Source organism: Plecotus auritus, assembly GCF_963455305.1.
Source record: "Plecotus auritus genome assembly, chromosome: 7".
Taxonomy (NCBI): domain Eukaryota; kingdom Metazoa; phylum Chordata; class Mammalia; order Chiroptera; family Vespertilionidae; genus Plecotus; species Plecotus auritus.
The window spans coordinates 9,485,389-9,510,068 of record NC_137774.1 but is presented as its reverse complement, the minus strand read 5'-3'; the positions used below and the strand labels follow the sequence as shown (position 1 = coordinate 9,510,068).

Sequence of the window (24,680 nt, the reverse complement as noted above, 5' to 3'; positions counted from 1 at the left end):
TGCCAGGGGCAGGGTTACAGTCCAGGCACAAACCAGGACCCAGGGAAGTGGGAGGAAGAACAAGCAGCAGCTCCCTCCGCCAGCTCCCCCACAGCTGGACCGGGGCTCTGTGGCTCTGCTGTTGCTCTGTGTCTGGTCCCTGCCACCCCCACCCCCACAGACCTAGGCAGAGCGACCCCACCTGTCCGCTACCTCCAGCCAGCCGGCACTGTTTCCTCCTCCCCTCCAGCCCGTCCTCCACACATGAGCTGAATAAGGGCAGCTGAGGCTGAAAACTGGTGTGTTAAGTAAGTCCCTGCTACCCTCCGACCTTAAAATACTTCTCAGGATCAAAATAAATTACCATGGGCCACCCAAGTCCCTGCAGTTGGAGACCTAGCATAGTGGCCCCAGGAGGGACAAGGCAGCAGGCAAAGAGCAAGAATCCATAGGTGAGCGCAGGATAACACACAGGACCAGCAGTCCTGCTCCTGCTCCATTCACAGAGACTGCCTCTGGATGGAAGTTTCTGGAGCTGCACATTCTATCCTTGTGGAGCAGAAATGGACGGGGACTGCCAGCGACTAGCGGGGTTCACCTTTGCCAGGGTGCAGGCAGAGTGTGGCCTCAGACTGCCTCTCCCCCTGCTGAGGGTCAGGGCTCTGGCAAAAGGGCTCAGCAGGCCGGGCATTGGGGTGGGGGAGGGAGGGAGGCTGGAGGGGCCCAGAGGATCCCCATATCCCTCCTCCCTCTGCCTCCCAAAGGGCTGGTTCTGGTTCTGGTTCTGGAGGGTGATCTTGAGTTGTATGGGGCACCTTTGTGGTTTGCAAAGTGAGGGGGCCCCAGACAAACACATCCACCAACACATGCATCCGGGACACCCACACCCCCAGCCAGATCTTGGGGCTTTGTGCAGAGTTGGCGCTCAATAAATGGTTATTGACGGTGACTGAATCCCCTCATCCTGCTCCAGCCTCCCCTCACTGTGGCACACTCCCCTGCACTCACACTCAGTCCATGTATATTCCCCTAACCCACACTAACCTGCCTGCTCCCCCAACACACACACTTTATTTTTAAATTTTTATTGATTTTAGAGATGAAGAGAGAGAAACATCGACTTGTTGTTCCATTTATTTGTACATTCATTGGTTGTTTCTTGACCGGGGACTGAACCCACAACCTTGGCACGTCGGGACGACGCTTTAACCAGCTGAGCTTTAAGGCCCGGTCAGGGCTTAACAACACACACTTTAAAATCACTCACACCGCCCCCCCACCCGACGCCTCCACTCTCCACACTGCACCAGGCCAGGGTTCACACACTGTCCCACCCAACATCCCACACACCCAGGCCTGTGCCTACCAGTCCCAACTGCTTGGTCTCTCAAGACCCCATGGGGTGGAATGCATCGGGCCTGGAAACATGGGCAGCGAAAGAGCAAGCGTCTAGTGCCACCTAGTGGTCCCTGGAGGACCGCACGGGGGTAACAGGAGGAAATCCCACTGCATCCAAGAAGGCCTGGTACCCGGTCTCCCAGCTGGACAGAGGTCTCTGGCAACCACAGGCGGTGGTGAGGGAATGTGAGGAGGTGGCTGATGGGAAAACAGAGGCAGCTCTCCTCTTGGCGGAGCTAAGAACACAGTTCAGTTCAGGAACCAGAGGGGCTGCCCATCCTCTAGCCCCAGATGCTCAGAGGCCAGGCCCCAACACATGCCTGTGAGGGCCACGTGGGGCGAGCAAGGTGGTGGGCCTATTACATGATTCCGGGCCCACATCCTTCATGTCTAAGTTCAAAAAATAAATCACCGCAAGGGCTGGGGAGAAGAGGAGCCAGCAGGGGGCGGGCAGAGTCCCCACGAGGGCACACTCGCTCCCGGGCCTTCAGTCCAGCTTCGATCCCTTCAGCAGGTACAGGCTGTCCTCTTCCAGGAAGCTGTGAGCAGAGGAAGGAGCCACTGAAGCCCAGCCCCGAGGGCGCCCCCTGGTGGCGGGGCGGGGTGAGCGCAGGCAAGCGGCAGGGGGCGAAGCAGCAGAGAACTGTCTCCGTAAGAGAGGCGAGGAAGGGCACAAGGAAGGCGAGCCCTGGGCAGCGAGTACTCACCTGAAAAAGAGGACGTGGACGGGGATGGTGCTGATGTGCCAGATGGCGTGGGCATCCAGGACCCAGAAGAGAGGCGGGAAGTCCAGCAGCTCGAGCAGGGACAGCCCCTGCAGCAGCAGGACCACCGCCATGCACTTGCGCACGTGAGGCAGCTGCTGCCGGTTCCGCAAGCACCAGGCCAGCCACCACACCAAGTTCACCAGGCCTGGGGGAGGGGGCAGAGGCTCACTCCCTGGACCTCCTCCACTCCCCCCCTCCCCCAAAGCCACCCCTGCCCCTGGGCCCTCTGACCCCAGGATCACCTCAGACTCTCCGCCCAGTCTCTCCTTTCTTCTGCCCCAAATCTTCTCCCGTCCCCACCCAAGGCTCTCTTAGAACCTCCTTCTCTAGGAATGGCATCAACTCCTCCCCGCAAGCCAGCAGTTCTGCAGCTGTTCCACCCCCGGGGCCCCAGCCCTGTCTCACCAATTGCCACGTTGGCCGCCAGGTTGTAGCCATAGTCAAAGCGGACGAGGCTCAGGTAGGAGACGTGCGCGGTCAGCATTAGCAGCAGGAGGGCCCGAAAGGCACTGGCCACCGTTGGGCGCTGCAGCCCCACAGTCCTGCCCACCATCCAGAGCTGCTCAGATGGAGGGTGGCCCGCCCCCAATGGCATTCCCGGAGGCATCGCCTCACCCCAACATCAGTACATGGATGTTGTACTCCCCCACCAACAGGCCAGCTGGGCAGGCCTCCCACCCTCCCCGGGCCTGGGCCCGCAGCCACGGTGGGCTCACCTGACACAGCACAGATAGATGGAGTGGAGGATGACGGTGGAGGCGCAGAAGTAGTCCATTTTCTGAGGACAGGGAGAAAAGGATGAGGGGCCCGCGGGAGGGGTGTAGGAGGTGGACGAGGCTTCTTGGAGGGCAGGATCCAGAGGACCCACCGGGGATTGGGACAAGGAGGGGTGGCCGAGGCCCCGCCTATGGTCCGTGGGGTTGGTGTCTCCTGCTGCTTCTGCCTCTTGCTTCGCTTCTGAAGGTGACAGACTGAACCGTGTATGCACATAACACAACTTTACAACACTGCTCGCGCAGGGAAGCTTCAGCGGCATTGGCGGAGGGTGCCTGCCAAGACTCCAGAGCATCACAGCGTGCCTGGGGTCCAGAGGCAGTCGGAGCCCCACAGCTGTGGGCTCTGCGCCCCTTCACTGCTGGGCGACCCAGGCCACGTGATTTCGCCTTTCCAAGGCTCAGCTGCCTCATCAGCTAAGAAAGGCCAAGCCCTGGCTGGTTTGGCTCAGTGGACAGAGCGTAGGCCTGTGGACTGAAGGGTCCTGGGTTTGATTCTGATCAAGGGCACATGCCCGGGGGCTTGATCCCCCGTGGGCCGCGTGCAGGAGGCAGCTGATCAATGATTCTCTCTCATCATTGATGTTTCTTTTTTTTTTTTTTTAAATATTTTATTAATTTTTACAGAGAGGAAGGGAGAGGGATAGAGAGTTAGAAACATCAGTGAGAGAGAATCATTGATCAGCTGCCTCCTGCGCACCCCCTACTGGGGATGTGCCTGCAACCAAGGTACATGCCCTTGACCGAAATCGAACCTGGGACCCTTCAGTCCGCAGGCCAACGCTCTATCCACTGAGCCAAACTGGTCAGGGCATCATTGATGTTTCTATCTCCCTCTCCCTCTCCCTTCCTCACTGAAATCAATAAAAAACGCATTTTTAAAAAAAGAAGAGCCAATAATCATCACACCTACCTCATAGGGCTGAGTGAGGCTCAAGTGCACTAACAGGTTGACAATGCCCAGCACAGAACAGGGCTCCCGCAGCAGAGTCAGCAGGAAAACAGTGCCGGCTCCGCCCACCCCTCTGGGCGCAGCGAGGGAGCAGGAGGGTGCTCACCTCTGTGAGGTCCCCCACCCCTCTGGGCGCAGCGAGGGAACAGGAGGGTGCTCACCTCTGTGAGGTCCGTGTCCTTGGTGTGGAAGACTGTGGACCAGAACCAAGCATTGAGGGAGACCTGAGGAGGGAGGTGAGGTGGCTGGTGAGTGTGGCACCCCAAGGTGGGAAAGACCCCCCCAGAGGGCTCACACCTGTCCCACTTTTGGGAAGGGGCTCTTCAGAGCAGAGCACTGTGCTCCCACTTGCTCCTGGAGCCCACCAAACAGATCTGTGTCCCTCCCCTCCCACCTGGCCCAGCTCCCTCAGGCTCAGCTTCCCAACTGACCCCCCCGCCCCCCCCAGGGAGTGGGGGTTTGAAGCCTCCACAGGTTTCTGGCTTGGCCTGGGAACCAGTTCTGGCCAAGTCAAATTCCCTGGTTACTCAATCCTAAGACAACAGCCCCTGGGGGGGCCTCGCCTCCTTCCCCAACTGGCAGGTGAAGACAGCCCCACCTGGGCCAGGGGAGCCAGTGACCTCAGCCTCTGGGGGCGGGAATGAAGTGGGTGGGGTGGAGGGGCTCGAGCCAGCTTGGGGTGTGTCTGGAGCAAGCAAGCAAGAGAGGGAGATCAAGCAGATCCCACTGGGGCCAAGTCTCTGAGGAGGAGGAGGAGGAGGAGGCTCCGCCAGCCGCCAACCGAGCCCAGCTTCCTCCTGGCTGGGCCGGCCCAACCCGCTGGCCCAGTGGCTGCTGCTCCCGAGTTCTGGGAGAAGCGAGGAGCAGGGCTGGAGAGGCTGTGGTGGTGAAGGGCCCAGGGGAGCAGCTGATGCCTTCTTCCTGGAAATTCACTGCCGGGAGAGAGTACACATCGTCTGGCAAATGAGCCCTAGATCACGTGGGCTTGGTGCTGGCACTTCTTTTAGGGACCGCTGTATCCATGCAGAGGCCCACATTACTGAAAGAAGGGTGGACTGGGGCCGACATACATACTTGGACCGGGCGGAAGGGCTGGAAATCAGTGACAACCAGTCAAAGGAAGCAGCAGCCAGCCTGGATGCCCTGGGGGTGGGGAGGGATGCGCTAGGGTGGGACAACCCTGCCGGAGATGGGAAAGGCAGGAGCGGCTCACTTGGGTCCAGTACACCAGGAAAACTGGCCGGGCAGGGGACCGAGGGAGCAGGCGAAGAAGCCACTCTCCATCAGGTACTGCAGCAGGAAGCTCGGCCAGAGGATGGTCCCTCCTGCAGGCCCAGGGGGCCTCTGAGAGAATGGGAAGGGGCCAGCTGGGCTGAATCTCCCTGTTTACGCTCCTCAAGACCCGGGACAAATGAGGCTGCCCATGCTCCTTCCTCCCTTTCCAGCCCTGATGGCAGGTGGTTATTCTAGGTCCCGTTGTTTCCTGTCCCAGCCCTCGTGCTGCCCCTTCCCCAGAGACGGCAATGGAGGCAGGATCTGGAGGCTAGAAATGGGACAGAACAGGGTGGCTTCTTGGACGCTGCTCCCACCAAGTGTGATGCTCAGAGTCAGCTTGGGGAGAGGAGCAGGCTCAGGGCTGGAGACCCAGTGATGACGCGGGCCAGGTCTCCGAGGCAGGCCTGGGACAGGGACATCCTTGGGGAGAATGGCCCCGGAGCCAGTGTGAGAGGGGGGTGGAGGGGAAGGCAGAAGGGACTGGAAGCCAGCCAGGCCTCCTTGTAATCCGGCAGGAAGGGGGGGGGTGACAAAAGACTGAGCTAAGTGGCGGTTGGAACACTGAGAGCAGGGGAGGGGGGGGTTGCCCAAGGCCAGGGCTGAGCTGTAGGGCATAGGAGTGGGGGTTGCTTGGTCCCCTGTTCAACTGCCTCCGTACCCCTGAAAAGTCCCCTCTCCACTGGGTAGTGTCCCATTCTGGGGAGCTCCTCTTCTGGAAAGATAGTGTCATTAAGAATGAAGGGCCTGCCCTGACCGGTTTGGCTCAGTGGATAGAGCATCGGTCTGCGGACCTCAAGGGTCCCAGGTTCGATTCCGGTCAAGGGCATGTACCTTGGTTGCGGGCACATCCCCAGTAGGGGGTGTGCAGGAGGCAGCTGACTGATGTTTCTCTCTCATCGATGTTTCTAACTCTCTATCCCTCTCCCTTCCTCTCTGTAAAAAATAAATTCCAGCTCTGCATTCCCTCTGTGTCTTTGGACAGGTTGTTTAGCCTTGCTGGGCCTCAGTTTGCTCATCTGTGAAATGGGAATGATAACAGTGTTGACAAGGATTTAAGGAGTAATACAGGTGCAGTGCACAGCCCAGTGCCCAGGACAGGGTACAACATGAGGTGTTGTCTCTCCCCACCTTGATGACCAGCAGGAGACCCTCGCACCTCTCCACAGACCCGAGAGGCCAAGTCTGCCTCCCACTCTCCCTATAGGTCAGGCAAGTCCAGGTGGAGAAGAGGTGGTCTCCGCACAGCTGCCCAGGCCCATCCCAGTTCCAGGCTGGGGGCAGAGTGTCGGAGCCTTTACAAAGAGATGGGCCCTTGGTTCAAGTTCTGACTTAGCCCCTAAAGAGCAAATAGCTTCTCCGTGCCTCAGCTGCCTCACCGACAAAACAGGGTTAATAAGAGCACTCACTGCCTGAGGGTGCTGAGGATGATGTCCCCGAAATGCCTGGCACAGAGAAGCCACTCAAATGGCTGCTGTTACTTGTGGCCTGGTATGCAGTAGGTGCCACATAAATGTCCGTTTTCCTCCATCATGTCCAGCAAGCTGACCCCCCACCATTTCCCTTTACCTGACCCCCTCTTCCTCTTCCTTAAGGGTCCCAATGTACCAGGTCAAACCATGGGTCTCTGATCACAGAACACAGACACCTCAGCGATGGGAAGAGCCCCCGCCTCCTGGCTCCTGAGCTACTACCCCCATGGAGGCACTGAAGAGACACCAGCTCCCTTCACTCAGCTTGTAACCAAGACTCAAGTGAAGTGGACGGAGGGATGGGACGCAGAAGGAAGGGAAAGCCCCTGAGATGCAAGCGTCCCGCTGTTCCTGGACTCCTTAGCCAAGCTCCAGTAGAATGGGGAGGCACATGAGGTGACTGGCCAATCAGACAGACCAGGAGGAGGATGGGCTGGCCCAGCAGGCGCCAAGAACTTCTTGTAAACACTGAGGGAAGGGGAGGCCAGGGGCCGGGTGCCAGTGAGGGTGGAAATGAAGGGGACAGGGAAGGCTGGGTGGAGGGAGAGCAGGAGACTGTTTTAGTCTGTTGGAAAATAAGAAAATTGAGACAAAAATATCACAGCCGTGAAACTGGTTGGATGCCAAGCGAGCCAGATCTGTCAGGAATTCGACCCCTGTGCTAAGCCCCAGTGCTCGGGGCTGTCACTGACACCATGGTGGTGGGAACAAGTGGGTCTTTAAATAGCTCGGTGTCTCAGAAGTGGGGGAGGCAGAATGTTAAATATGACGCCTGCTGCCATCCTGCACCACCCCCCCCCACCAGAGGCCACAGTGTCTCACCCCCTGCTTCATGCAAGGCAGGGCAAGCCTGCCCCAGCTCACTCCTGAGAGAGATAGGGAAGAGGCGGATGGAGAGGGGAGGAGGTGGGCTTTTTACACCATCCAAAAGGATTGTTTGATTTCCTGCCATTGCTGGTTTCACGGGCTCTTGTGTGATGGTTGGAAAGTCCTTCCTGAAGTCTAACCCTCATCCTGCTGCAGCCTCAACCCATCTCTTCTTGAAGTTTCCTCAGCAGGAGAAGAGCCCAGGCAGCCCCCACCTCCACAAATCATCCTGCAGGTGGGCTTTCCTGGGACCCCACTCTCACCTCTACCCCTGAGGTCCTTTCCTTGTGGGATAAAGGGGCAAGGAACTGGTTTGGCCTCCGAGCTTTGGCAGAGAGCAGGGGCTCCCAGTGCCATCAAGTCAAAGGTCTGTGGTATTCAGAGCTCTGAAGGGCTCCCCCGAAGCCTGCCCATAGCGCAGCAGAGCTCAGACCTAAACCTCAACGCTGCATTAGCCCTGCTGGGGGCAGGGTCTCCTCATTTCCCAAAGGAAAAGATTAAGACAACCCCCCCCCCCCAACGTCTAACCTGGAGCAGGTGAGGGGCCTTCTTACCCCACCCCAACAGAAATCAGGAGCCCCACTGCTCAGAGGACCCAGCCCAGGACAAAGTCCACGGCCACACCCTCCTTACAGGCAGGATCCCTCCCTCCTGCAAACACAGGACGAAAGATCAAGTGTAAAATCCAAACTGGATCATTAAAGGGAGCGTGGATGCTGATACTCTGTCCCTCAAGGCCTACAGATGGCATGAGGGGATTCCATGCCCCAGAACAGTGTTCTGTAGGGCGCCCTGAGACACAGACCCCAAGTGTCTGCCTCTCCCAACCTCACAGTGCCTGCTCTGTCCTTGAGGGTCCTCGGATACTCCCGGGAAGTGTGACACCCCAGCAAGAAGGAAGCTGAGTGGCAGATGACAGTGGAATGAAAGATCCGAGAATCGGGGAGATGCAGACAGGGCTCCTGAAATGACCATAAGGCATGAAGACAAGCTGGGACCCTCTGAGGTCACGGTTCGATTCCAGTCACATGTCCAGGTGGCTTCTTGATCACCAGTGGGGGGCAGGCAGGAAGCAGCCGATCAATGATTCTCATCATTGATGTTTCTATCTCTTTCTCTCTCCCTTCCTCTCTGAAGTCAATAAAAATATATTAAAACCTGCTAGCCCCCTCCAATCTGTTCTCTATACAGCAGCCAAAATGAGTTTTCCAAATCATCTATTCATGAAACTCCTTCTCTCTGATCCTCATTGCTTCCTGATGCTTTGCAAGTCAAGATCTGAAGTGCCTTAAGGTAGCCGTCGCCAACCTTTCGGACCTCACAGACCACCAGTGGCCCGCGGGTCACCGGTTGGCGACCGCTGCGCCCAATGTACCCCCAGGCTCCTCATGGGCGGGCCCTGTCCCAGCCCACCCACTCACCAGGCTCACACCCCATTTCCTGGCTCCCTGCATGGCAGGCCTCCTGGCCATTTAGGTCCTCATATAACCTGAGCTCTCTCCTGCCTGTGCACATTCTGAGTCTTCTCCATAGACAATGACTTCTATTTTCCCTGAATTCACCTAGTTAACATTCACTTACCATTCTGATCTTTCCTTGCCTGCCCCTTCCTCAGGGAAGCCTTCCCTGATTGTCCCATTCGGATCTAGTCCCCTAGCACATGCGCCTACAACACCTCTCTTCCACTGAACTTCTACATTCAACTGTGGGATTAGTACCAGAGGGCAGGGAACCATCTGTTTTTATGCACATTTGGATCTCCAGCACCCAACAGCGTGAGTGGCACACAGTAGGTGCTCAACCTGTGAATGAACGGCTGCTTTTATGTCAGGAAGGTGAGTGAGTGGAGACCGTTTCCCTAAGGCTTACAGAGGCAGCTCTGGCCAGTCACACTGTGAAGCTCAGAGCCTCCTCCAGATACTCAGATGGAACGTATTTCGGCTTTCCCCCGGCTGGTCTAAGACCAGGCTGGGAGCTAGAGGGAGTGCTGTGGCTGCCACTGCTTCCCGGCCGGAGCTAGAGCTGAGATTGCTTCAGGTCCTCCAGAGGGGCCCTTGGAAAGACCTGTGGCTTCCTACCACCATCTCCCTTCTATGTTTGTCAACTGCCCTATTGGTGCTTTTAGTGGCTTCCTCTCTCCTTCCTTCCCAAACAGCCTGGCCTAGGACTCTGCTGGAAAGGCAAGGCCCGATTCAGCACCTTCCCCTTGTCTTCCCAGCCTGACCACCCCTCAACTGCAACTCTAGTCCTGGAAAACAGAGGGGAAGCTTGGTGGGTGGAAGCCCTAGAGGGTGAGAGTGGGGATCTCAGTGTTTCTCTTTCCTAGATGAGGGTGTAAAGCAAGAATCCTGCCAGGGTACCTACCCAGGCGAAGGCCATGCAGGTGGGGTACATAGGAGAGGAGGCCGGCACGAAGGTGCGGTAGCGACAGAGCATCACCAGGCTGGCCAGCCCATTCAGGAAGGAGGCCACAGCAGAAGCTGGCTCTTGGAAGAACAGGAACCGGGAGAAGGGCCACTGAAAAAGGAACACATGGAGGGGGCCTGAGGGGCAAGCAACCCCCAGCTGGGCCCACCTATCGTTGACTTGCTGCACCAATAGTTCCTCAGCTGGGTCCTTAGCTCTGGACCTGGCCAAAGCCTCAGGTTCAGTCCCGTTGAGTCAGTCACTCCCGCCCTGGCTGAGGGTCACCCCTCCATCCTGGCCAGCGTTCGGCACTGTAAGCCTGGTCTCTGGGAAGACTGGGTGGGCCGGTATAGATGGCTCAGTAAGGCGTGGTAGAAACAGCATAGTCCTGCCATCCAGAAGACAGTGGTCCTCATCCCTCCTCTACCTCTGACCACAGCCCTCTGAGCCACAGCTTACTCTGTGACAAACTAGGGAGAATAATTCTTGCCAACTACAGACTGGAACAAGATCATTATCGGATCATGCCCGGTCGGTGTAGCTCCGTGGTTGAGCGTCAACTTATGAGGAGATCACGTGCCTGAGTTGTGGGCTGGACCCCCAGTCGGGGGCGTGCAGGAGGCAGCCGATTGATGATTCTCTCTCATCACTGATATGTTTTTTAAAAAATTGTTATTGTCTAAAGTTTTACATATGTCTCCTTTTTCCCCGATTGACCCCCCCCCCCCCCGCATCATCATTGATATTTCTAGCTCTCTCTCCTTTCCTCTCTGAAATCAAGAAAAAATATATTTAAGCCCTAACTGGTTTGGCTCAGTGGATAGAGCGTCAGCCTGCGGACTGAAGGGTCCCAGGTTCGATTCCGGTCAAGGGCATGTACCTTGGTTGCGGGCACATCCCTAGTACGGGGTGTGCAGGAGGCAGCTGATTGATGTTTCTCTCTCATCGATGTTTCTAACTCTCTATCCGTCTCCCTTCCTCTCTGTAAAAAAATCAATAAAATGTATTTTTAAAAAAAAGAAAAAGAAAAAATATATTTAAAAAATATCATTATCATATCAAAAGGGCAGGACCCTGGTTTGATGTCAGTGTCCTCCCTAGGCGATCTGAGGGGTATTGCTCTCTTAATCCAGGCTCCTACTGAAGAAGCAGCAGAGAAGATGCTGTGGTAGGTGAGGGAATGTGTCCTTGCAGCAAGGTGGGCATCCAACAACTCTAAGAAGCCCAGCACCACTCTCTGAGGAGACCCTAGATCTTATTCCAAATCTGGAGGCAGGACACATTGGTCCCACCCAATTCCCATATGAAAACCAGCATATTCTGAGAAGAACAGGCACCTGTAACAAATACAGATTACCCCACCCTTCAGATTGTGTAGTCCAACTCGGGGCGGGGGCGTTATATTACTCCCGCCACACTACCGCCATCTCCCTCCCCGACCCTCCAACTCACCTTGCCATGGAACTGAGGCACTTTGTGACCTTCCTGGAGGTAGAGGCCAACGGTAACCCACATACACTCATACTTACAGTCGTCCTGACAGGTCCAGCCTGAAACAGATAAATGGGCCTAGTGAACTACCCAGTATGGGAGGCACAGAGAGAGCTTGAATAGGGCCTAAACCTGAATGCAGGCCAACAGAGTCTGCAGGTTGAAGAGAACTAGAAAAAATCTCAAAATTCTAGGTTCCCGCTTGGATGGATAGGAGATGGGACATACACATAAGGAAAGGGGCATGTGTGTGCTCTAGGGGGTGGAGGTATATAGGCAGCAAACAGAGATGTTTCTTCTCCTTTCATTCAAGACGAGGATCTTGGCATCTGACGGACTCATCTATGGATTCCCGGGTTTATGCTTGCCTTTCCTGAACTCAGGGTTTGTTCTCACTCACCAGGGAGGAACACTTGCCATCTTAACCCCCTCCTATAAAAACAAAGCCCACATTCTTCAGTCTGACTTTTAAGGCCCCAAGTTGTCTTTCCAACTTTATTGCCCAATACTCCTTTTTATGCATCCCGCTCCCTGAGTAAACTAAGCCCTCTGGATGTGCCTTCATCTGCCCAGAGCCTCCACGCTCTGTTTCCTCTGTCTAGATTGGAAAGGGATAGTAAAGAGAACGAACTTGTCGTTAAACGGGCCAGAACTGGAAACTCTACATACCACTTACTGGCTGTGTGACTTTGGGCAGGCACTTAACCTCTCTGAGTTCCCTATCTGTAAAATCAGAATCCACCTCAGAGGGTTGTTAAAATGGACTATTTTGACACCTGTCACACAGAAGGTGCCCACTATGGCCACAGGTCCAAATGTAATGTATCCCCCGGGGAAGCCCTTCCTTCTCAAGATGTTCTAAGATGATCGCTGCCCCCAAACCCTCAATGCTAGAAAGGAATCCTTCCTCCCCTATATGGTCCTGTTGCTTAATCTAAAGATCCTTTATGGCTCGAGTCATCCTGCACCTTGCCCCTGAGAAGCTGGTCCCCATGGGGACTATGAGCATGGAAGGGCAGAACCCTGGTTTGATTTCAGTGTCATTCCAGGGTCCTGTACTCTGAAGGATTAAATAAGTACCCGTTTGACTGAATAAATATAAAGTAAATGAGAGTTTCTGGAAAAATAAAACTGAATGATGAGCCTCTCGTTATCCTGGGGCTCCACTCACACTCACAATGAGTCCTGGGTAGGAAATTAAGGTCCAGACATTGCAGAGGGGTATTTGCGGGGGTGAGAGGGGCGGGGCCAAGGCGAGGGGCGTGGCTCACGGGGCGGGGCTTACCTGCTAGGCTCATGTAGATTGGCTGGCGGGAGCGGAAGTGCTTCAGCGCGTCCCCAGAGCAGTTCCGTTCCTCGCACCGCAGCACGCAGTCGCGGTACACCGGCTCGCGGTCGCCCTGGGAGCCGCTGGCTAGCGTGGCCACTCCGGCTAGCAGCACCAGCCGCGCGGTCCGCCCGGCCATCCTTCACCTTGGCCCTCCGCCGGCGGAGGAGCTTAGCGTCTTCACATCCGGAGTAACCGGAAGTACTTTGATTTTCTTCGTCTCTCCGCTGACGTCTACTTCGTTTAAATAAAAAGTACCCGGATTTTCGTGGGCGTCTGCCCCGCCCCTTGTTTTATTGTCATTTCCATATAAAGAGGCGACTGGGTTTAGGGAAAGAGGACGCCAGGTGGATTAAGGCGCAAAGTAAAGTGGTCCTTTATCAACATCCATCTTCCTGCTTCCCCGGGGTCTCTGTTTGAGGTCGGGCTGTTTTTCTGTCACCAGCCTTGTTGGATTTCACTTTCTAATATCCTCGACCTGTCGTCTCCATCTCCTCTGGCACCAACACCAGCCCTGGTTAAAGACCATCTGTCGCTTCAGCAGCCTCTCAACGAGTCTCCCCGCCTCTTCTTTCTTTCCCTCCAGTCCGCGCTCCATTTCCAATAACTCAAATTTGACCCTGTCACTTTCCTTCGTAAAATTCTTTCCTGGCTCCCTGTTACCTCAGGATAAAATGACACCCCCCCCCCCCCCAAGCCCTGCACGATCTGGCCCCTGCCCACTGGTCTTCGTCAGCCCCCTCCCCCAGACCTGCCTCAAAGGGCCGTGTCTCTCCAGCCTCCTGGCTTTGTCTCGGCTGTTTCCGTCTTATTCTCACTCCTTTTCGTTCTCCTGGCCTCGGTTTAAACACCACTGCTGAGGGTGATAGCACGTGGGGGGTGATACACCACACAGCGGTCTGTTTTCCCCAGGCAGGCGTTCCGGACGAGTTGTTTGTTTTTAAATGAATGAGCAAAGTAATTAAACGTAAGACTTCGGGTGCACCTCCAGGGTTGTCAAATCGCCCGCATGATTCAGAACACACTGAAAATAGGAGCGGTGTAATATTTCAAGGAAGATTAAGGGGAGGACTTTAGGGATAGGATACTTGCTTTAGCATTCCCCCACCCTGCACTACCACCAACACACACACACTCACACACACCCATCTCCATGGAGCGTGGAAGCTCCTAGTTAGGTCCATAATTAGTGTGTGTGTGTGTGTGTGTGTGTGTGTGTGTGTTAATGACTGACTTTCCTCCTCTCCTACTCTCCTCACCCTAACCCTAGTCAAGTTTTTCTTTTTATCTTGGGAGGTGAAATGAGCAGGAAGTAAAATTGGATTGCATTCACTTACACATTAAACAAACATTTCCTGAGCCCTTACCTCCACCACAAGCCAGGCAAGGCCCAACTCCAGGAGGCACCATTCATATTGTATTTGTATAGTGTCCCCTGGAGTTGAGCACGGTGGTTACGGATTGGGAAGCTGAAATAAACAAAACAACCCCTCAGCCCTTCCCGGAGCTGATCAGAAACAATCAGGTGCGAATACTACTTTGCAGCTGCTAGACTAGTCCTTTTATAATACAGGATTCTCTCTTTGAGAGAACTCCAAATTAACGAAAAGGGTTTATTTTTTAAAATACATATTTTTGTTGATTTCAGAGAGGAAGGGAGAGGGAAGGGGGATAGAAACATTAATGATGAGAGAGAATCACTGATCGGCTGCCTCCTGCATGCCCACACTGGGGAAGTGCCCTGATGGGGAATTGAATCGTGATCTCCTGGTTCATAGGTTGATGATGCTCAACCACTGAGCCACACAGGCCAGGCACTATGTTTTTTTTAAAAACACTTTCAAGTTTCCAGTTTCGGAAACCTCATTCTTTTTTTTTTTTTTTTAATATATTTCATTGATTTTTTACAGAGAGGAAGGGAGAGGGATAGAGAGCTAGAAACATCGATGAGAAAGAAACATCAATCAGCCGCCTCCTGCACACGCCCCACTAGGGATGTGCCCGCAACCAAGGTACATGCCCTTGACCGGAATTGAACCTGGGACCCCTCAGTCCACAGGCCGACGCTCTATCCACTGAACCAAACCGGTTTCGGCTCATTCTATATTATATCAAACACATTAATATAATGTGGCAATATCCCACATTAAATAAAACTTACAAATAACTATATATAGTTGAGTTGCTGTTAATAGTTGACATATTGTTATATTTTATATACATTTATTAAAATATTAATTTTTATATTTTTTCTTATATTTTGGAGCTAACTTTGAAAATTAGTTCAGCAGGGCTCAAACATTTCTTAGGTTCTTGATAACTCAAATTTACATGCCTGCCCTGACTGGTTTGGCTCAGTGGATAGAGCGTCGGCCTGCAGACTCAAGGGGTCCCAGGTTCGATTCCGGTCAAGGGCATGTACATTGGTTGCGGGCACATCCCCAGTAGGAGGTGTGCAGGAGGCAGCTGATCGATGTGTCTCTTCTTTTTTTTTTTTTTTTTTTAAATATATTTTTATTGATATTTTACAGAGAGGAAGGGAGAGGGATAGAGAGCCAGAAACATCGATGAGAGAGAAACATCAACCAGCTGCCTCCTGCACACCCCCCACTGGGGATATGCCCGCAACTAAGGTACGTGCCCTTGACCGGAATCGAACCCGGGAGCCTTCAGCCCGCAGGCCGACGCTCTATCCACTGAGCCAAACCGGTTTCGGCTCGATGTGTCTCTTCTCATCGATGTTTCTGACTCTCTATCCCTCTCCCTCCTCTCTGTAAAAAATCAATAAAATATATTTTTTTAAAAATTAAAAAAAAATTTACATGCCTGATGGGGAAAACAATCCAAAGGTCAGGTGGAGGGCGAGAGTGGAGACTTCTGTCATGTTGCCCTGGTGGGAGGTGGGGCGCGCTCTCTCTAGGACATCTCCTGTGGGTTTTCTCTCTCAGCACAGCCCTGCATCTCTAGATCATTAGGGGCCTCTCCCTCTCCCAACTTTTCAGTCCAGGGCCACTCTTCCCCACTGAGCTTCATCTGCTCCTGACTTTCCTATGTGAGTCACAGCCTTCAAAGTTATCAATTCATTCCTTCAACTCAGGCTTATTAAGCCCTACTGTGTGTCAGCTGTTGCACAAGGAAAAAGAAAGACGCATCAGAAATGGTTCCCAGTCTAGGGAGGAGGAAGACAAAGCAAACAGTTCAGTGTTCTGCAGGCTCATAGGCAAACTGACTATATTCTTAGAACAAAAATTGGGGGACAGCCTACAATGAAGATTCTTTATTCACCAAATATGTATTGCAGTTTAGCAGGTGTGAGGCTCTGGATATAGAGTGAACAGGACACTGTCCTTCTCATGGTCACAGAAGGGAGACAGGCAATAAACAAGTATCAAACAAAAGACTAAGATACTTTCCCTGCTAATGTAAGAGCACATTGGTATGATCACCATATAGGATAATTTAGCACTATCAGACTATCAATTATACATCACCCTTAAACCAGCAACTTGTACAAACCCTCCAACCAGCAACTTTTCTCCTAGGTATATCTACACAAGTGCAAAATGGTATAAGTACAAAGCTATTCATGGCAACATCGTTGGTTATTTTCAATAGGAAAGGAAACAACAAAACGTATGTTGATAGGGAATGGATTACATTAACTGAGAGAGATCCATTCAGTTACAATGGAATCCTGAACAAAAATTAATAGGAATGGAGCAGATTTGTAATGCTCTGACATGGGAAAATATTCATATTCTTGCTAAGTATGAAAAGCTAGATGTAGAATGGTATGTGTGTAAAGCATCGAACAGACTGTCAAATTACAGCGGGAAGGCTGGAGAGTGTTGGGGAGAGGGAGAAAGAGATCACCCAAAGGACTTGTATGCATGCATATAAGCACACCAATGGACACAAGACACTGGGGGGGGGGGATGAGGGCATGTGATAGGGGGTAAGGGAGGCTGGGGGAGGGTCAATGGGGAAAAAAGGGAGATATATGTACTACTTTATGTAATACTTTAAACAATAAAATAAAATTAAAAAAAGAATGGTATGTGTGTGTGTATATGTGTGTGTCTATACATGTTACTTCATGTGAAGAAAAATAAGAGTATATGGTGTTTGTTCTTTTAGAGGATATATCTAGAAAGACATAAGAAAGTGGAAATAGTTGTTGCAACTGGACAGTAGTGAAACTGTGTCTGGCTTACAGGGAAGTGAGGAACACTTTTTATTCTCATACCTTTTAAATTTTGTACCATCAGTATATATCATCAATTAAAAAGAAAGAAGAATGTGTTCTGTTGTTGTCGTTTTTAATCCTCACCCAAAGATATTTTCCCATTGATCTTTAGAGAGTGGAAGAGAAAGGGTAAGACAGAGAGAAATATCGATGCGAGAGAAATACATCGATTGGTTGCCTCCTGCACGTCTCCGACCAGGGCCGGGCCAGGAGGGGGTCTGTAACCAAACTGAGGTACAAGGCACATACCCCTGAGCAGAATCGAACCTGGGATCCTTCCGTCTACAGGCCAACGCTCTATCCACTGAGCCAAACTGGCTAGGGTAGGAAAAAATGTTTTAAAAAATTGTATATAGTCACAAGTGTTGAGTTATATAATTGGATCATGTAATAGTGAGAGAGAGAGAGAGAGAGAGAGAGAGAGAGAGAGAGAGAAGTAAGGGGGTGGGGAGGGAGGGAGAGACTACCTTGAGTGGTCAGAGCAAGCCTTTTTGAGAAAGTAACAGTTTGAACCGAAACCTGCATAACCAGAAAGAACCGGCTGTGCAAACACCTCAGGGCAGACTGTTCTGGGCTCAGTGGACAGCCAGTGCAAAGGCCCGAAGGCAGGAACACACTTGGCATCTTTGAAAAACATAGAAGAAGGTCAAGGTGAAAGGCTTAGGCAAGGGGAAGCCACTGGGAGGTGTTTTAGCCCTGGAGTGAACTAAATGACCTGATTTTTATTTAAAACATTTACTTTCACTGTTGAGGGGAAGAAGGAGGGGTGGGGGGGGGGGAGTTGAAAGCGGAGGAGAGCAGCACTGGGAGATCAAAGACAAGTGCTTCCTTCAAGGACAACTGATGGCGCTTAGACCAGCTGGTGGTGGCCCTCAGAACGGTGTAACCGGGAAAATCATCGTAGACGTATGGGAAGAGAAATTGGTCGATCTTAAAGAATGATGGGCTGCAAAGGGCGAGGAAAAAGAGAAAAAAACAATGTGGGTTCAGTGAATAAAATTGTTTGAAACTAGAATTGTCCCCCCACATCAGGTCATCATGATTGCCATAGTTTTATGCTTCTAGAAGCTTCTTAGTGTTGGGGTGAGGGAAATTTTTCTCATACTCTTTTAGTACTTGTGACTGGTGAAGTAATTCAAAAGACATACAGCATGAGTCCTGGCCAGGTAGCTCAGTTGGTTAGAGCATCGTTCCAATACATCAAGGTTTTGGGTTCGATCCCCAGGCAGGACGCAGACAGACATCCACCAATGAATGCATAAATAGGTGGAACAACAAATGGATGTCCCTCCCACCCTCCCTCTCTTTCTCTAAAATCAATAAAATTTTAAAAAGATATACAGCATATTAACAAGAAAAAAAATCAAGTTTAATAAGTGCCCACGGATGAATTCACATAAGCATGAAAATTCCAAAGACGATGGGTAAAATGAGGTATTTATGTGATTTTGGGGCCAAAGAAGGGGAGGTAGGCAATTCATAGACAAAAAATAAAAAATAAAAAATAAATGAGCAAACATTTGGTAAACAAATTCTTGCAGGGCTACCTAGAAACAATGGGACAAGGGCAATCTGGCACACAGGCCTTTGCTTGGGTCCCCCCTGCCTGCCACACTTCATTCCCACGTGCTAAGGTGGCTATGCTAACTAAGGCGGCTTCCTAAGCAGGATCTCTCCTCTGACTCCCTGTGGACAGGTGAAGGGAAGGCGAAACAATAACTCGTTCAGAGTTTGTTGGGCTTTGACTATTTTCAGCTCAAATCAACTGCCTGCCAGGGTGGTGCATTCTGGGGAGACTTGTTCCCAACCCCCCTACTATCTTCTCTTCCTCAAATCAAAAGCCAGAAGGTCCTCATTCACAGCCCCGGTGGTATGTCCAGCAGAAGGGGGATGAGCTCCGGGTTCTAAAGGGCTAAATGGAGCGGGAAGAACCAGTGCTTGTGAAATAAAGAATTGGAAATTTGGCAGAGGGACGGTTCAAGAGGGCTTTAAGGGAGAAGCATGGGGGTTTGAAGGGGTCACTGCTCCCTACTCCAAATGGTGAAACTTGGGGACCAGAAACCATTCAATCAAACTCTCGTATTTCAGACGACAAAGTGAAGCCTGTACAAGGCCACAAAGTTCAGTGACACTTTTAGGAACGAGCTCCAGCTGTTTGTTGCTGTTAATCCTCACCCGAGGATATTTTCCCATTGATTTTTAGAGAAAATGGAAGGGATGGGGAGACACACAGAGAGAGAGAGAGAGAGAGAGAGAGAGACATCTGCAACCCAATTATGTTCCCTTGATCAGGAATCGAACCTGCGACCCTTGGGTGCACGGGCTGGTGCTCTACCACTGAGCCAGTCCAGCCAGAGCTCCCCAAGTGCATGTTAAGTGGCAGCACACACACCCTGACAGCCTGTATGCACAGGCCAGGACGGAAGGCACATGTCCTTTATGTTCATGCATTAAAGCCAGGTGAGGCTGAGAGAACAGAGGTTTTGTTGTTGTTGTTAATCCTCACCCGAGGATGTTTTCCCCATTGATTTTTAGACACAGTGGAAGGAAGTGAGGGAGTGGGGAGAGAGAAGCATCGATGTGAGAGAGACACATTGATTGGTTGCCTCCTGCCCAACTGGAACGGGATTGAACTTGCCATCCAGGTATGTGCCCTCGACTGGGAATCAAACCCCGTGACCCTTCGGTGCGAGGGCCGACGCTCTGCCACTTAGCCATACCGGCCGGGGCCCAGAGCGATTTTTGTCTTGGCAGAACAGTCTAGGGAGAGAGGAAGGTCTTGGGCCTGCACGCCGAGATGGGGGTGAGAGGGACTGAGGGAGGCGGTCAGCATGCCCAGGGTCAGCTTGTCTGACGTGCTCCTTCTTAACCTCGGGACTGGGGCTAACCTTCCAGGTTGCAAGTATTCTTAAAAGGCCACCTTTTGGAAGAACAGATTTTCTTTTTTTTTTTTTTTAATATATTTTTCTCTTTCTTTTTTTTTTTTTTCAAATATATTCCATTGATATTTCACAGAGAGGAAGGGAGAGGGACAGAGAGCCAGAAACATCGATGAGAGAGAAACATCGATCAGCTACCTCCCGCACACCCCCCACTGAGGATGTGCCCGCAACCAAGGTACATGCCCCTGACCGGAATCGAACCAGGGACCCCCCAGTCCGCAGGCCGACGCTCTATCCACTGAGCCAAACCGGCTTTGGCTATTTTTATTGATTTTTTACAGAGAGGAAGGGAGAGGGATAGAGAGTTAGAAACATCGATGAGAGAGAAACATCGATCAGCTGCCTCCTGCACACCCCCCACCGGGAATGTGCCCGCAACCAAGGTACATGCCCCTGACCGGAATTGAACCTGGGACCCTTCAGTCCACAGGCCGATGCTCTATCCACTGAGCCAAACCGGCTAGGGCTGGAAGAACAGATTTTCTTATCAAAACCTTCCAAGTTACTCTCCAGTGTAAAGGGCCTGGTGCCCGCTCTCTGCAGGCCCTTCCCCAGGAACTAACTCATACAGACACTTCCCAGCAATCCCAGACCCGAGGCCCTGTGGGGAGGCCCCAGTGTGTGGCCTGGACCTCGGACTGTGAACTGTGAACCGCCTCCTCCCTTTTTCTGTTTGTTTTCAATCCTGACCCAGGCTGGCAGGTGAGGAAGGCAGAGGGAGGAGACTCTGGTGCCAACACGCGCGCGCGCGCGCCACACACACACACACGTACGCACAGGCACACACAACAGAGTCTCCTGAGGCCCCCAGTCTCAGTGGCTGGTCAATGATTGATTGGCATTTCACAGGCTGCTGGTTCCAGACCCCAGTCTGTTGATCCTTGGAGGTCACCTTCCCTAAGCCAGAGCCCCTTCCTGCCTCTCTGGTGCCAGTGGTCACCTCCACTGACCAAAGACCTTCTCGTGTGGATCTCATGCATCTGTCCTCCGGCCCCTGGTTGGCTCCCCTCTGCCCTGTTGTCTTCCTCCCGGGTCCTTACTGGACCCTGCTGGCCAACTCTCAGGCTCCTCTAGCAACCACGTGGGTCCCCCCACTCCAGCCCTCCCCCAGCGCCCTCCCCTCCCAGCCTTTGTCCCTCAGACATCCTCTTTCCTTGGCTCTCCTGCCAGGCCCTGCTGGAGGGGCACTGGAGGGGAGAAGCGAATCCGCAGGGCCCACCCCGCCCCCCTTCCTCTCCTCTTGTCAAACATCAGACAAGGTTTTTTCCCCTTCCTTCCCAGCTCTGAATGGGCTCATTCTCTCTGGGAGCCTGGGCCCTTGTTGAGCCTCCTCCCCAGAGCGTGAGTTCAGACCTCTGCTCCTCCCTATCCCACTCCGGCCCGCTGGCTCCGCCCCGCCCTTGGCAGCCCACTCCGACGGACCATTGTCTGCAGTTTGGGTTTCCTTCAGGGATGGGGATGCAGAGAGGGTGGGCTTGGCTTGGCTGGGCAGGAGAGGCGCGTGGGACCGGCAGTATCCCGGGTTTGTTGGAGGGCCCTCCTCTGGATCCCCTGCGGGGGCATGGGGTGAAGGTGGGTTCATGGTACCCTTCCTTCTGGCTCTGGAGTGGAATGGATGAAGCCAAAGCCTCATTCATGCCTCAGTTCCCATTATCTGGGAACCTGAGGTTTCCTCTTCTGTAAAACAGAGACAGATAACACCTGCCTCCTCGGGCTCTAGGACAGAGAGTGGCGCAGAGTAGGGGGCCCAGTAAAGCTGTCACAGCAGCTTTCCTGGCTGGACCAGCCCTCCTAACTCAATGTCAGGGGGCCTGGGGGACCCTAACACCCTGATGGTCTCTTGAAGGCTGAATGCACCCAAGCCCAGGTTCAAGTTGTCCAGTGTGTGACCAGCAAGTGATGCTTGGAGCCAGGTCACTGTCTTCTCACCCTGAAGGGCTGAGAGCACCTTGACCAGGTGCTGGGCTGTGTGATGGGGTGAGGGGGAGGGGGTGATTTTGCTGGCTGTTCGACTTTTTCCTCGTTAGCCAGGAGAGGGTCCTGGACAAATTGGTTAACTCGTTTGAGCCTGTTTCCTTGACCCTCACCCTCTCTAACTCTTAACTTGAACCCTAGAGAAAAGAGGGTTTTTTTAAAAAAAATATATATTTTATTGATTTTTTACAGAGAAGAAGGGAGAGGGATAGAGAGTTAGAAACATCGATGAGAGAGAAACATCGATCAGCTGCCTCCTGCACACCTCCTACTGGGGATGTGCCTGCAACCAAGGTACATGCCCTTGACCGGAATCAAACCTGGGACCTTTCAGTCCGCAGGCTGACGCTCTATCCACTGAGCCAAACCGGTTTCGGCGAGAAAAGAGGGGTTTTGGTGCCCACCCCAGAGGGCAGCTGTGTCTCCATACACAGCAGGATTTCTGGAACGTTTATGAGTATCATTCAAGGAATAAATCCATTGGCCTCATCACCAGGACACACATTCCTTTACCCACCCTGCATGTGATGTCATGCATCTTTTCGATTCCACTCTATTTCTTTTTAAAATTTTTATTTATTGATTTGTGTGTGTGTGTGTGTGTGTGTGTGAGACAGAGAGAGAGAGAGAGAGAGAGAGAGAGAGAGAGAGAGAGAGAGGAAGGAGAAACACTGAACTGTTGTTCCACCCATCAGTGTGCCCACCCATGGTTGACTCCTGCATGTGCCCTGACCAGGGATCGAACCCCCAACCCTGGTGCATCGGGACAATGCCCCAACCGACAGAGCTACCAGGCCAGGGCATTCCGTTCTATTTCTTAAACAAACAAACAAACAAACAAAAATTGTCTAAATTATCTAAATTGGATTAATGACTGACCTTCTAATTATTAGAATCTAATAGAACTTGGCCTGTAGTTTGACTATCACTGGTTAGAGCTGGAGCATGCATCCACTTTTGTGTTCATAACTTTTGTATTCCTTTTCCTAAAAGGAAGCTCCCAAATTTTGTAACTTTCAGGCCCCACAAAATCTAGATCTGCAGCAGTCTACACTACCCCTGAGACCATTTATTGAGGAATGACTACGGGAAGTACTGTGCTGAGTGCTTCTGTAGCATTACCCTTTAACCCGTACCACAGAACGCCAGATGGTCTTTTACCAGTGAGCAAGCAGACTAAGAGAGGTTCAGTCACTTGCCTAAGGTCACACAGCTCACCTGTGGTGGAGTGGAAATTTGAACCCAGGTCTCTCTGATCCCAGAGCACCCTATTCTCCATGCCCCCTATTGTGAAAGTGCCCGCCTGTCACCATGCTAGGGAATGTGCAAGCAGATTAAGGAAGGCTAGTGTCCAGCCCTGTCCGGTTAGCTCCATCATCCAGATATGCCAAGCTTGCAGGTTAGATCCCCACTCAGGGCACATACAAGGATCAACCAATGAATGCATAAGTACTAGTACGTGGAACAGCAAATCGATGTTTCCCTCTCTTTCTTCCTCTCTCTCTGTTTTCCTCACTCTCTCTCTCAAATCAATAAACATTTTTTTAAAGAAGAAAGACTGGCCCTAGCCTGTTTTGCCCAGTGGATAGAGCATCAGCCTTGGCTGCAGGCTCGTCCCAGCCTAGGCCCTGGTCAGGGCATGTGCAGGAGACAACCAATTGATGTGTTTCTCTCACATCGATATTTCTCTCTGTCTTTTCCTCTTCTCTTCCACTCTCTCTAAAAATGCATGGGAAAATATCCTCAGGTGAGGATTTAAAAAAAAGAAAGAAAAAAGGAAGGAATGCTACTGTCCATTCTTCAGTTCCCAGCAGGTGCCTCTGGTCCCCCCCTTTGAGCAGCACACACGGGCTCTTGGCTGAGGCATTCCAACCAGAGTGACCAGATTTGGCAAATAAAAGGAAGGATGCCCAGTTACACAGGCGTCCTCAAACTACGGCCCGTGGGCCACATGCGGCCCGCCGAGGACATTGATCCGGCCCGCCGGGTGCCGCTGCCTGTCCTGCTTAGCAGCCAACTGGTCCCAGGCCGCAGTGCGCATAGGAATTTGTTCATAGTTTTTTTTTTTTTAACTATAGTCCAGCCCTCCAACCGTCTGAGGGACAGTGAACTGGCCCCCTGTTTAAAAAAGTTTGAGGACACCTGCTAGCATTTCAGATCAAAAAGGAATAACTTGTCAGTGTAAGACTTAGTTGTATGTCCCGTGAAATGTTTTGTTGGAATTTCCAACAAAAACATGTCTTTCTTCCAGTCTCCCACCCCCAATCCACCCCCCACTGGCCTTAAGTATGGGGTCAGGGGCTCGGGGTGGAATGCAGGGGGGGGGGGGGTGGACTTGAGCTGCCAATGAAAGGTACGGGACAGACAGGAACCCTTGGATGACTCTTGGATAAATGGATGCTGAATGCCCCAGTGGTAAAGAAACAAGAGGGATGTTCTCCCAATGGGAGGTCCCTCCAATTGGACCCTCTCTCCCCAAAGTTGCAGACCCTCTTAAACCCTGCTTTTCAGACTGGAAAATATACCTAAAAGAGTCGAGAAGGTAAGCCAGGGAGTCCCGGAAGCCACAAGTTAAACACGACACACACCCCTCCTCGGCTATCAATGGTACTTAAGGATGGGGTGGGAAAACCATTATTTGATATTAAAACCAATGGGCATGTGATGGAGTAGGCTGCAAACTCGCCAGGAATGTTTACGATGAAACCTGCGCCTTAAAGAGGAGGGCAGCCTAAAGCCTTTGCCCCAGACTCCTGGGGGAGGGGGCGCAACCGCCTCCTGTGCTTTTGGGGGTTCTGCACGGACACGGGTGGG

The 24,680-nt window shown here is 52.4% G+C and overlaps 1 protein-coding gene across 1 annotated transcript; it reads right to left on the bottom strand.

Annotated features, from left to right (window-relative positions):
* Positions 1-1,074: 1,074 nt before the first annotated feature.
* PGAP3 (post-GPI attachment to proteins phospholipase 3) lies at positions 1,075-13,536 on the bottom strand. Its single transcript, XM_080680558.1, has 8 exons — positions 12,663-13,536; positions 11,339-11,436; positions 9,845-9,997; positions 4,031-4,093; positions 2,861-2,922; positions 2,550-2,686; positions 2,085-2,289; positions 1,075-1,916 (listed from the first exon to the last, which is right to left on the bottom strand). Exons 1-8 carry the CDS (start codon positions 12,841-12,843, stop codon positions 1,865-1,867), a joined length of 951 nt encoding a protein of 316 aa, XP_080536684.1. The 5' UTR covers positions 12,844-13,536; the 3' UTR covers positions 1,075-1,864.
* Positions 13,537-24,680: the final 11,144 nt, after the last annotated feature.